Here is a 13,608-nt window from a genome sequence, read left to right as displayed (position 1 = left end):
TGCCAGCCAGTCATAGCAACGCTGTGCCTGGCTGGCACTTCTGTCGGCTTGCCTGACATTAAAATGGCGGACGCATCTCCCGTCGCGGCTTCAGCCGCGGCAGGATAATGCGTCCTGCTAATGTTGTGTGGGACGGGCCCCCCGGAAGGTCCCCGCCGGATATTTGCCACCATCATATATACTTTGTGTTCAAATAATTAAAATATGTGAAAAACTGCAAGATAAACAGAGAGAGTACTCATTTTGCATAGTTTTATGCTCAAAAGTGTGCACGGAGCCAAGGTCATTTTTGCTAAAGTGATCCCAAAAACTGTTCTACCCACTTAAGGCACTGGTCATCTCCTAAACAGGGATTCCGATTGTTTTTTTTTTTTTAAAGCAATTCACCCCGATGGGCCTTTTAATGGCCCGTCTGAGTGAAATGCGCCCCCAGCAACACACTCTCGACACTAACGTATGCAAGGGAGCTGGCCAGCGCATCCATTCTCTGTGCTCCTTTCATTTGCGCCGCCTTTTGGGAATCAGGCCCCAGGTGTGTCTGAGCTTTCTGCTCTCTCTCTCGTTTCCATCTGGCCTTGAGAGTCAGCAGCTAAACACGTGTCAGTCTAATAGTGATAACACGGTGTTCCAGCCACAGTGCAAGCGGAGCAGAACATGTTGCTGAATGCATGGGGTCAGCTGTTTAGAATTCATTCTGAGCACACGTGGAGGATCCTCTGCCCCTCCTGATACCCATTAGTATTAGGTGTTAGTGACACGTCTAATAGATTTCCATTTATTTTACAGTGAAACCCGGTGTTTGCCCATCACTAGGCATAATGTGTCACTTGGATCCTGTGCCTAAAGGTTGCCAGGGAGACAATGAATGCCCCGATAAGCAGAAGTGCTGCCGGCTGCCATGCAGCATGAATTGTACCAATCCAGTGAACCCAGGTGAGGTGTGCAGTGTAAACTATGGCTTTGAATCATGCAAGGAATCTGGCCAAATCATTAATCATAGTACTGGTTATTTATATATAGCACTCCTCCTTTCAGCTTTCACAAGCACCAAGGTGTGCATCCCTCCTCTCAGCTTCCACAAGCACCAATGTGTGAATCATCACACACTTCATGCCCGACTCCTCCTTTCAGCTTCCACACGCACCAATGTGTAGATCATGGCACACTTCATGCCAGACTGCTCCTTTCAGCTTCCACAAGCACCATTGTGTGGATCCCTCCTTTTAGCTTCCACAAGCACCAAGGTGTGAATCATCACACACTTCATGCCAGGCTCCTCCTTTCAGTTTCCACAAGCACCAATGTGTGAATCATCACACAGTTTATGCCGGACTCCTCCTTTCGCTTCCACAAGCACCAATGTGTGGATCCCTCCTTTCAGCTTCCACAAGCACCAATGTGTGAATCATCACACACTTCATGCCAGGCTCCTCCTTTCAGCTTCCACAAGCACCAATGTGTGAATCATCACACAGTTTATGCCGGACTCCTCCTTTCAGCTTCCACAAGCACCAATGTGTGGATCCCTCCTTTCAGCATCCACAAGCACCAATGTGTGGATCCCTCCTCTCAGCTTCCACAAGCACCAATGTGTGAATCATCACACACTTCATGCCAGACTCCTCCTTTCAGCTTCCACAAGCACCAATGTGTGGATCATGGCACACTTCATGCCAGACTCCTCCTTTCAGCTTCCACAAGCACCAATGTGTGGATCCCTCTTTCAGCTTCCACAAGCACCAATGTGTGGATCAACACACACTTCATGCCAGACACCTCCTTTCAACTACCACAAGCACCAATGTGTGGATCATGACACATTTCATACCAGAGGCCTGTTTTCAGCTTCCACAAGTACCAATGTGTGGCTCATGATACACTTCATGCCAGACCCCTCCATTCATTTTCCACAAGCACCAATGTGTGGCTCATGATACCATTCATGCCAGACTCCTCCATTCAGCTTCCACACGCACCAAAGTGTGGATCATGATACCCTTCATGCCAGACTCCTCCTTTCAGCTTCCACAAGCACCAATGTGTGGATCATGATACCCTTCATGCAAGACTGCTCCTTTAAGCTTCCACAAGCACCAATTAGTGGATCCCTCCTTTCAGCTTCCACAAGCAACAATGTGTGGATCATGGCACACTTCATGCCAGACTCCTCCTTTCAACTTCCACAAGCACCAATGTGTGGATCATGACACAATTCATACCAGAGGCCTGTTTTCAGCTTCCACGAGTACCAATGTGTGGCTCATGATACACTTCATGCCAGACCCCTCCTTTCATTTTCCACAAGCACCAATTATTGGATCCCTCCTTTCAGCTTCCACAAGCACCAATTAGTGGATCCCTCCTTCCATTTTCCACAAGCATCAATGTGTGGATCATGATACCCTTCATGCAAGACTGCTCCTTTCAGCTTCCACAAGCACCAATTAGTGGATCCCTCCTTTCAGCTTCCACAAGCACCAATTAGTGGATCCCTCCTTCCATTTTCCACAAGCATCAATGTGTGGATCATGATACCCTTCATGCAAGACTGCTCCTTTCAGCTTCCACAAGCACCAATTAGTGGATCCCTCCTTTCAGCTTCCACAAGCACCAATTAGTGGATCCCTCCTTTCAGCTTCCACAAGCACCAATTAGTGGATCCCTCCTTTCAGCTTCCACAAGCAACAATGTGTGGCTCATGGCACAATTCATACCAGAGGCCTGTTTTCAGCTTCCACAAGTACCAATGTCTAGATCGTGGCATATTTTATGCCAGACTCCTGCTTTTAGCTTCCACAAGCAGCAATGTGAGGATCATGACAACTTGGTTCTTGGAAACAGAGGCGGCTGAGAAGTCCACCATGACCAGAAGCACCCCATCCCCCCTGCCGGCAGCTCCCCATCCCCCCCTTCCGGCTGCTCCCCAGTCCCCCTGCCGGCAGCTCCCTTAACCCCCTGCCGGCAGCTCCCCTATCCCCCCTACCACCAGCACCCCGCCCCCCCTGCCAGCAGCACCCCTATCCCCCCTGCCTGCAGCACCCTTATCCCCCATGCCTGCAGCTCCCCTATCCCTCCTGCCGGCAGCACCCCAACCCCCCTGCCAGCAGCACCCCATCCCCCATGCTGGCAGCTCTCCTATCCCCCCGGGCACCAGCAATCCATCCCCCCTGCTGGCAGCCCCCCATCCCCCCAAGCTGGCAGTTCCTATCCCCCCTGCCACCAGCACCCCATCCCCCCTGCCAGCAGCCCCCCATCCCCCCATGCTGGCAGCCCTCCTATCCCCCCGGGCACCAGCAACCCATCCCCCCTGCCGGCAGCCCCCGTACCCCCATGCCGGCAGCTCTCCGATCCCCCTGCCACCAGCACCCATCCCCCCTGCCTGCAGCCCCCCATACCCCCATGATGGCAGCTCTCCTATCCCCCCTGCCAGCAGCACCTCATCGACCTGCCGGCAGCACCCCTATCCCCCCTGCCGGCAGCCCCCCATCACCCCATGCTGGTAGCTCTCCTATCCCCCCTGCCGGCAGCCCCCCATACCTCCATGGTGGCAGCTCTCCTATCCCCCCTGCCAGCAGCACCCCATTGACCTGCCGCCAGCACCCCTATCCCCCCTGCCGGCAGCACCCTTATACCCCCTTCTGGCAGCACCCCTATCCCTCATGCCTGCAGCTCCCCTATCCCCCCTGCCGGCAGCCCCCCATCCCCCCATGCTGGCAGCTCTCCTATCCCCCCGGCTACCAGAACCCCATCCCCCCTTCCGGCAGCCCCCCAAGCCCCCTGCCGGCAGCCCCCATACCCCCATGCTGGCAGCTCTCCTATCCCCCCGGCCACCAGAACCCCATCACCCCTGCCACCAGCACCCCATGCCCCCTGCCATCAGCCCCCCATACCCCCATGCTGGCAGCTCTCCTATCCCCTCTGCCAGCAGCACCCCATCGACCTGCCGGCAGCACCCCTATCCCCCATGCCTGAAGCTCCCTATCCCCCCTGCCGGCAGCCCCCCATCACCCCATGCTGGTAGCTCTCGTATCCCCCCTGCCGGCAGCCCCCATACCTCCATGCTGGCAGCTCCCCTATCCCCCCGCCACCAGCACCCCATCTCTGCTGCCGGCAGCCCCCCATACCCCCATGCTGGCAGCTCTCCTATCCCCCCTGCCGGCAGCACCCCTATCCCCCATGCCTGCAGCTCCCCTTTCCCCCCTGCCGGCAGCCCCCATACCACCATGCTGGCAGCTCTCCTATCCCCCCTGCCACCAGCACCCCATCTCCGCTGCTGGCAGCCCCCCATACCCCCATGCTGGCAGCTCTCCTATCCCCCCTGCCACCAGCACCCTATCCCCCCTGCCGGCAGCTACACATCCCCCTGCCGGAAGCTCCCCATGCTGGTAGCTCTCCTATCCCCCTTGCCACCAGCACCCCATCCCCCCAGCCGGCAGCCCCCCATCCCCCCCATGCTGGCAGCTCTCCTATCCCCCCTGTCACCAGCACCCCATCCCCCCTGCCGGCAGCCCCCCATGCTGGCAGCTCTCCTATTCCCCCTGCCACCAGCACCCCATCGACCCTGCTGGCAGCCCCCCATCCCCCCATGCTGGCAGCTCTGCTATCCCCCCTGCTACCAGCACCCCATCTCCGCTGCCGGCAGCCCCCTATCCCCCCATGCTGGCAGCTCTCCTATCCCCCTGCCACCAGCACCCCATCCCCCTTGCCGGCAGCCCCCCATCCCCCATGCTGGCAGCTCTCCTATCCCCCCTGCCACCAGCACCCCATCCCCCTTGCCGGCAGCCCCCCATGCTGGCAACACTCCTATCACCCCTGCCACCAGCACCCCATCCCCCCTGCCGGCAGCCCCCCATGTCCCCATGCTGGCACCTCTCCTATCCCCCTTGCCACCAGCACCCTATCCCCCCTGCCGGCAGCTACACATTCCCCCCTGCCGGAAGCCCCCCATGCTGGCAGCTCTCCTATCCCCCCTGCCACCAGCACACCATCCCCCCTACCGGCAGCCCCCCATTCCCCCATGCTGGCAGCGCTCCTATCCCCCCTGCCACCAGCACCCCACCTTCCATCTGCCGTCAGCCTCCCATCCCCCCATGCTGGCAGCTCTCCTATCCCCCCTGCCACTTGCACCCCATCCCCCCGGCCGGCAGCCCCCATGCCGGCAGCTCTCCTATCCCCCCTGCCACCAGCACCCATCCCCCCTGCCGGCAGCCCCCATCCCTCCATGCTGGCAGCTCTCCTATCCCCCCTGCCACCAGCACCCCATCTCCGCTGCCGGCAGCCCTCCATACCCCCATGCTGGCAGCTCTCCTATCCCCCCTGGCACCAGCACCCTAACCCCGGCCCTGCCGGCAGCTACACATCCCCCCCTGCCGGAAGCCCCCCATGCCGGCAGCTCTCCTACCCCCCCTGCCACCAGCACCCCATCTCCGCTGCCGGCAGCCCCCATACCCCCCTGCTGGCAGCTCTCCTATCCCCCCTGCCACCAGCACCCCATCCCCCCATGCTGGCAGCTCTCCTATCCCCCCTGCCACCAGCGAACATCCCCCCTGCCGGTAGCCCCCATCCCCCCATGCTGGCAGCTCTCCTATCCCCCCTGCCACCAGCACCCCATCCCCCCTGCCGGCAGCCCCCATCCCCTCATGCCGGCAGCTCTCCTATCCCCCCTGCCACCAGCACCCCATCCCCCCTGCCTGCAGCCCCATCCCCCCATGCTGGCAGCTCTCCCATCCCCCCTGCCAGCACCCCCCATCCCCCCATGCTGGCAGCTCTCCCATCCCCCCTGCCACCAGCACCCCATCCCCCCTGCCGGCAGCCCCCAGCCCCCCGTGCTGGCAGCTCTCCTATCCCCCATGCCACAGGCACCTCATCCCCCCTGCCTGCAGCAGCCCAGCCCCCCTGCCTGCAGCACCCCATCCCCCCTGCCTGCAGCACCCCATCCCCCCTGCCTGCAGCTCCCCTATCCCCCCTGCCGGCAGCCTCCCATCCCCCCATGCTGGCAGCTCTCCTATCCCCCCCGGCCACCAGAACCCCATCCTCCCTGCCGGCAGCCCCCCATACGCCCATGCTGGCAGCTCTCCTATCCCCCTGCCACCAGTACCCTATCCCCCTGCCGGCAGCTACACATGCCCCCCTGCCGGAAGCCCCCCATGCCGGTAGCTCTCCTATCCCCCCTGCCACCAGCACCCCATCCCCCCTGCCGGCAGCCCCCCATGCTGGCAGCTCTCCTATCCCCCTGCCACCAGCACCCCATCCCCCCTGCCGGCAGCCCCCAATCCCCCCATGCTGGCAGCTCTCCTATCCCCCTGGCACCAGCACCCCATCCCCCCTGCCGGCAGTCCCCCCTGCCCCCATGCTGGCAGCTCTCCTATCCCCCCTGCCACCAGCACCCCATCCCCCCTGCCGGCACCCCCCATACCCCCAGGCTGGCAGCTCTCCTATCCCCCCCCCCCGCCACCAGCATCCCATCTCCGCTGCCGGCATCCCCCCATACCCCCATGCTGGCAGCTCTCCTATCCCCCCTGCCACCAGCACCCTATCCCCCTGCCGGCAGCTACACATCCCCCCCCCTGCCGGAAGCCCCCATGCTGGCAGCTCTCCTATCCCCCCTGCCGGCAGCCCCCCATCCCTCCATGCGGCAGCTCTCCTATCCCCCCTGCCACCAGCACCCCATCTCCGCTGCCGGCAGCCCTCCATACCCCCATGCTGGCAGCTCTCCTATCCCCCCTGGCACCAGCACCCTAACCCCCTGCCGGCAGCTACACATCTCCCCCTGCCGGAAGCCCCCCATGCCGGCAGCTCTCCTACCCCCCTGCCACCAGCACCCCATCTCCCTTGCGGCAGCCCCCATCCCCCCCTGCTGGCAGCTCTCCTATCCCCCCTGCCGCCAGCACCCCATCCCCCATGCTGGCAGCTCTCCTATTCCCCCTGCCACCAGCACCCCATCCCCCCTGCCGGCAGCCCCCATCCCCCCATGCTGGCAGCTCTCCTATCCCCCCTGCCACCAGCACCCCATCCCCCCTGCCGGCAGCCCCCATCCCCCCATGCCGGCAGCTCTCCTAGCCCCCCTGCCACCAGCACCCCACCCCCCCTGCCTGCAGCCCCCATCCCCCCATGCTGGCAGCTCTCCCATACCCCCTGCCACCAGCACCCCATCCCCCCTGCCGGCAGCCCCCCATCCCCCCATGCTGGCAGCTCTCCTATCCCCCATGCCACAGGCACCTCATCCCCCCTGCCTGCAGCACCCCATCCCCCTGCCACCAGCACCCCAGCCCCCCTGCCTGCAGCACCCCATCCCCCCTGCCTGCAGCACCCCATCCCCCCTGCCTGCAGCTCCCCTATCCCCCCTGCCGGCAGCCCCCCATCCCGCCATGCTGGCAGCTCTCCTATCCCCCCTGCCACCAGCACCCTATCCCCCCTGCCGACAGCTACACATCCCCCCTGCCGGAAGCCCCCCATGCTGGTAGCTCTCCTATCCCCCCTGCCACCAGCACCCCATCCCCCCTGCGGCAGCCCCCCATGCCCCCATGCTGGCAGCTCTCCTATCCCCCCTGCCACCAGCACCCTATCCCCCCTGCCGGCAGCCCCCCATCCCCCCATGCTGGCAGCTCTCCTATCCCCCCTGGCACCAGCACCCCATCCCCCCTGCCGGCAGTCCCCCATGCTGGCAGCTCTCCTATCCCCCTGCCACCAGCACCCCATCCCCCCCTGCCGGCAGCCCCCCATCCCCCTATGCCGGCAGCTCTCCTATCCCCCCTGCCACCAGCACCCCATCCCCCCTGCCTGCAGCCCCCCATCCCCCCAGCTCTCCTATCCCCCCTGCCACCCTATCCCCCCTGCAGGCAGCACCACATCCCCCCATGCTGGCAGCTCTCCTATCCCCCTGCCACCAGCACCCCATCCCCCCATGCTGGCAGCTCTCTTATCCCCCTGCCACCAGCACCCCATCCCCCTGCCTGCAGCACACCTTCCCCCCTGCCTGCAGCACACCTTCCCCCGCTGCCGGCAGCCCCCCATGCTGGCAGCTTTCCTATCACCCCTGCCAGCAGCTCCCCATTCCCCTGCCTGCAGCACCCCATCCCCCGTCTGCAGCACCCCATCTCCATGCCGGCAGCCCCCCATGCTGGCAGCTCTCCTATCACCCCTGCCACCAGCACCCCATCCCCCCTGCCTGCAGCACCCCATCCCCCGCCTGCAGCACCCCATCCCCCCTGCCGATAGTTCCAAATCCCCCCTGCCTGCAGCACCCCATCCCCCCGCCTGCAGCACCCCATCCCCATGCCAGCAGCCCCCCATGCTGGCAGCTCTTCTATCACCCCTACCAGCAGCTACCCATCCCCCCCATGCTGGCAGCTCTCCTAACCCCCTGCCACCAGCACCCCATCCCCCCTGCCTGTAGCACCCCATCCCCCCTGCCTGCAGCACCCCATCCCCCTGCCGGCAGCCCCCCATGCTGGCAGCTCTTCTATCACCCCTACCAGCAGCTCCCCATCCCCCCATGCTGGCAGCTCTCCTAACCCCCTGCCACTAGCACCCCATCCCCCCTGCCAGCAGCACCCCATCCCCCTGCCTGCAGCACCTCCTGCCCCTGTCGGCAGATCACGGGCATTTTCTTAGAAACTAATCAGGGGGTCTCAGTCCCAGCTCTTTGACAGTAATGCATAGATCAAGGGTGGGAAACATCAGACTTAATCGAGGGAGGCCTGAAGTGGTCCCACTACAACATCTGCATGATTTGTGCAGCAATGGGTGAATGAGTGATTGATTTAAAAATAGCTGGCAAAGTACTGTCGCTCCCTTTTCTTGCCTGAAACACCTGTTTCAGTGACACCTATTGGTACTGTTTTACCCCAAAAATATCGTTTCTTCTCAACTTCTCCTAAAAAATGTTGTGACTTCTGTTTCCCTTCCACCTTCTGAAGTATTGAACCCTGTGAAGCGCTCCAAGACACTCTGGGAAGGGTCAGCGCTGGAGGACAATTCAAATAAATAACCACACTATGCAAAACAACTGCTAGTGCCTTGAATACGCACTGTAACTAAGCAGACTACTTGGAGGTGTAATCCCATCCCTTCCATATGGGCCACACCTGTGTATTGGACCTTCTGTTCTATGTTCTATTGCACCTTAAGTACATACATCATTGCCTTGCATTGCCATCAAATGTCCACAAACTCCCACTATTGGCATGGATGACCATCACATGTCTAGTTATTTCCCTGACTGACAGGGACTGTGTAAAGTGGTTAGGTGTACCCCATGCAAATGCTGGCCCCTTCATTATGCCCTGTGCAGAGTCTTCTCCGATACACTGGTGATGTAGAGGAACCCGCCGATATTGACACACACTGCTTCAAGGCGCTGGCCCCTTCATTATGCCAACGGGCAGAGTCTTCTCCCACACACTGGTGATGCAGAGGAACCCGCCGATATTGACACGCACTGCTTCAACGCGCTGGCCCCTTTATTATGCCAACGTGCAGTCTTCTCCCATGCACTGGTGATGCAGAGGAACCCGCCGATATTGACACACAATGTTTCAAGGCGCTGGCTCCTTCATTATGCCAACAGGCAGAGTCATCTCCCATGCACTGGTGATGCAGAGGAACCCGCCAATATTGACAGACACTGCTTCAAGGCGCTTGTCCCTTCATTATGTCAACGGGTAGCCTCTTCTCCTATACACTGGTGATGCAGAGGGACCCGCCATTATTGACACACACTGTTTCAAGGCGCTGGCCCCTTCATTATGCCAACAGGCAGACTTCTCCCATGCTCTGGTGATGCAGAGGAACCCGCCAATATTGACACACACTGCTTCAAGGCGCTGACCCCTTCATTATGCCAACGGCAGAGTCTTCTCCCATACACTGGTGATGTAGAGGAACCCGCCGATATTGACACACACTGCTTCAAGGCGCTGGCCCCTTCATTATGCCAATGGGCGGAGTCTTCTCACATACACAGGTGATGTAGAGGAACCCGCCGATGTTGACACACACTGCTTCAAGGCGCTGGCCCCTTCATTATGCCAACAGGCAGAGTCTTCTCCCATGCACTGGGGATGCAGAGGAACCCACCGATATTGATACAAACTGCTTCAAGGTGCTGAGAGCATGAGTGAGAAATACAATGAATGAAGAAAACTGTACTGATATTATGCACAAATCACCAGTGTGTATATGGGCAGAGAAAAGGCACTTAAGGACAGGAGGGGGAGTGGGATCCAGGGGGGCACAAGTGGAGCCAATCAGATCGTACATGTTGGTTAAACTTGGCATAGATCCTTATGAACACTTTGCACACAAATGGAAAAGCACAGTCTTGCTCAAGCCTCTCCTGGCAGCAATTGTTTGCATGTTTAAAGGGAGCCGCAATGGCTTCAGTAAACATGCTGAATACCTGATCACAGTGTGTTGATTACATTCAAAGAGCACTGCCTGCGGGCCTTGCACGCACTTAGGGGTTGTAACTGTAACCCCACTGTCCCCCTACCTCCTTGCACTTACCCATACGCGGGCTGCCTTGGGTACACTTCCCCCTTCCCTCTCCCAGGAACTCCCCCCCTCTCCCTTCCCCCTGCACTTCTCGTTCTCGCACTTGCATGATCTGAATGACACAAGGCCTAGTAAGATCGTTTGTCTTGTCCTGCCTCTGTCTTTCCTCCCTTGTCTTGTCGCACCTAGAAACACTTGTGTACAGGCGTGTTATAAATGTGATATCATACCATATCATAGTCCCTCGCATTGGGTGAGTGCCTCGTTATAAACAGTTTCATGCAGTAATTAAATCATATGCACATTTTTCTTCATTGCATTTTTTCAAATAAAGGAATGAACTGCTGGCACATGGCTTATTCCTGACACACAATGGCTCTCATTTCGAGTAGGGTGGTAAGGGATACCGGGAACCGGTAAGGAGACCGATGCCAGTAATCCCTTACCACCTTACTACGAGGTCGTTTAGCAGGTCCCTTCCTTAACGCCTGGTCTGACCAGGTGTTAAGGACGGGACCCGTTAAGGGACCTGGGCGCAAATAACAGGCTTGGCACACGCCAGCCCTTTATTTTGCACCCTCCCCATTCCCATTGAGCCCCATGGGGGCTCAATGGGAATGGGGAATGGTTTGGTGAATGGGGATTTACCGGTCCTGCCAAGGTCGGACTAGACCGGTAAGTCCCCATTGCATCAAACGGACACGGTACCGTTATTGGTGGAAGTCATGGCGCAGCGCCATGACTACCACCAACCTCGGAATGAGGGCCAATGTCTTTCTCTTCATTATTTGGATGTGTTTGTGCATTGTGCATGCACACTGTGGGGGCATCTGTGTAGTAGATGGGCATATGTACAGTGTGTAGGTATATATGCATTGTACATGTATTTGGACAGTGGGTATGCAAAGGAACATTCTGAGTGCTCATGTGTGCGTTGTGCAGTGTGTGTGGGTATGTGCAGAATGAGGATGCATGTGCAGAGCGAGTGCAGCGTTGGGAGTTGCATTGACCATGTGAGGGTGCATGGACTGTCTTCATGCATGTACAATGTGAGTGTATGAAGAGTGTGTTTATAGGAGCAGCGATGGGGTGTGTGTAGTAGCACTTTGTGGATTTTTAGACATGGAATGCAGGTGTATGTGTGTGCACTGTATGGGTGCATTTGCATTGAGATGGTGTATATGCTGTGTGAGCATGCATGTCTGATGTATGCGTTTATGTTCAGCGTGTGTTTGTATGCAAAGTGTGAGTGTTGTTGTGCATTGTGATGGTGCAAGTTAATTTAATTTTGAATGTGCTTTGTGGGGGTATGAGTATTTCTTTCTGCTGTACTGCACTCTGTGCTGGGCTATATTATGTATCACATTCACAGTGCAGCAGACCACAATAACAAATACATGTGCCTGGGAAATTAAACCAAAATGAAGTGCAGGAACTCAATAATCTTTAAGTGGGCCAGTATCAGCCCTTTGTGTTGTTCTCTATTTGTCTTACTATGTGTGTATCACTTTTTGTGTCTCTATTTGTTTCCTTTTGTATTTGCCTCTCTCCTCATACACGCACTCCCCTGCAACAGTCATGTTTCACCTCCTCTTTGTCTGTCTGTGTAAGTCTCTCTTTTTTTTAGAGCTTATATGGATTCACATGCTTAGAATATTCCCTGTCGTCAGGCTGGGAATCCTCAGTAAGTTATATAGACCTTTTCCATAGGAAAACTTCCGACACTTTTGTGTCCTATCTAGGTCGTTTTGGGCCGCGTACGGCAGCGCCACTAGGACGTAGAGGTATAACTAGCCCCACCCCCGTGGCTCCCTCAGATTTCGACCCCCAAAGTAGTATGCAGGGATCTCTGGTTTGCATGCGTAGGGGAGGCTGGCGGGCGGGTGTGAATCCATGAAAGATACCAATGCTGGAGAAATGGAGTTACAGGTAAGAAACTATTCCCTTCTCCAGCATTGGATCTTTCATGGATTCACATGCTTAGAATAGATTGTACAGCAGTATCCCCCAACATTGGAGGTGTGTATGCAAACCAATATCACAATAACCATAATGCATATTTATCATGGTAAAACAACACATTATAGTATGTTAACAGAGAAAACACCACACTTAAAAGTACATTCGCCGAAGGATGTGACCCCTTAATTGGGGCTTACCTTATTGAACCAGGTGCCGTAGGACTGCAAGACCCATCTGTGTATCCTCAGCATGTTGCTGTTCGAGGCAATAATGCCGGGCAAACATGTGTGGTACCGACCAGGAAGCCGCCTGACAGATATCTCCCAGCGGAATTCCGGACCACAATGCCGTCGACGAAGAAGTGGATCTCGTCGAATGGGCCCTTGGACGCTTCTCCAGCAGTTTTCTGGCTTTTGAGTGACAAAAGGAAATAGCAGACGACACCCATCAGGCTAGTCCTTGTTTTGAGATCGGTTTACCTTTAGCCTTAAGGGCCATAAGCCACAAATAGTTGTCTCATGTCTCTGAAGCTTTGAGTGAGATGGAGGTAAAATTTTAAAGCTCTTTTCACGTCCAATGTATGGGGAGTCTTCTCCGCAACCGATGAAGGTGTTGGAAAAAACGTCGGCAGCACTATAGAAGAGTTCTTATGGAACACGGTAGGCACTTTAGGAATGAAATGAGGATTAGTAGCCAAGACGACTTTATTATTGAAAAACCTCAAGTACGGTGGATCGATCACTAAAGCTTGTATTTCTGACAGTCGTCGAGTCGAAGTAATAGCCACCAGAAAAGCCAGTTTCCACGACAAAAATTTCAATGATGACGATGACATCGGCTCAAAAGGGGGCTTCATCAGCGCTGCCAGAACCAGGTTAAGACTCCAGCTTGGAGGAAACTTTTTCGTGGGAGGAAAGGTTCGGAACAATCCTTTAAGGAAATGTTTAATCAGCCGGTCACTAAATAACGTAGTTGAATGTCTCTTCCGAGTAAATCTCGAAATGGCAGCCAGGTGCACTTTTATGGATGAAAAAGACAAGCCTTTTTGAGCTAGGAGTAGCAAATATGGTAGAAGCTGTTCCGGTGTGATATTAAGCGGGACCAAACCTGGTTGACCTGTGCACCATATGCAGAATCTCTTCCATTTGTATG

General features: G+C 57.2%; 1 protein-coding gene across 1 annotated transcript in view; it reads left to right on the top strand.

The window, feature by feature from the left end:
* Positions 1–800: 800 nt before the first annotated feature.
* LOC138452543 (platelet endothelial aggregation receptor 1-like) overlaps positions 801–13,608 on the top strand; it is a 402,175-nt gene continuing 389,367 nt past the window's right edge. The window contains exon 1 of the mRNA XM_069604987.1: positions 801–933. Coding sequence (XP_069461088.1) covers positions 819–933 — 115 coding nt within the window. The 5' untranslated portion in view covers positions 801–818. The remainder of the gene's footprint in view (positions 934–13,608) is intronic.

This window comes from Ambystoma mexicanum, chromosome 4p (genome assembly GCF_040938575.1).
Source record: "Ambystoma mexicanum isolate Mex_15411 chromosome 4p, UKY_AmexF1_1, whole genome shotgun sequence".
Classification (NCBI taxonomy): domain Eukaryota; kingdom Metazoa; phylum Chordata; class Amphibia; order Caudata; family Ambystomatidae; genus Ambystoma; species Ambystoma mexicanum.
Note: the sequence above shows the minus strand (reverse complement) of the source record. Positions and strands in the feature narration are given on the sequence as shown.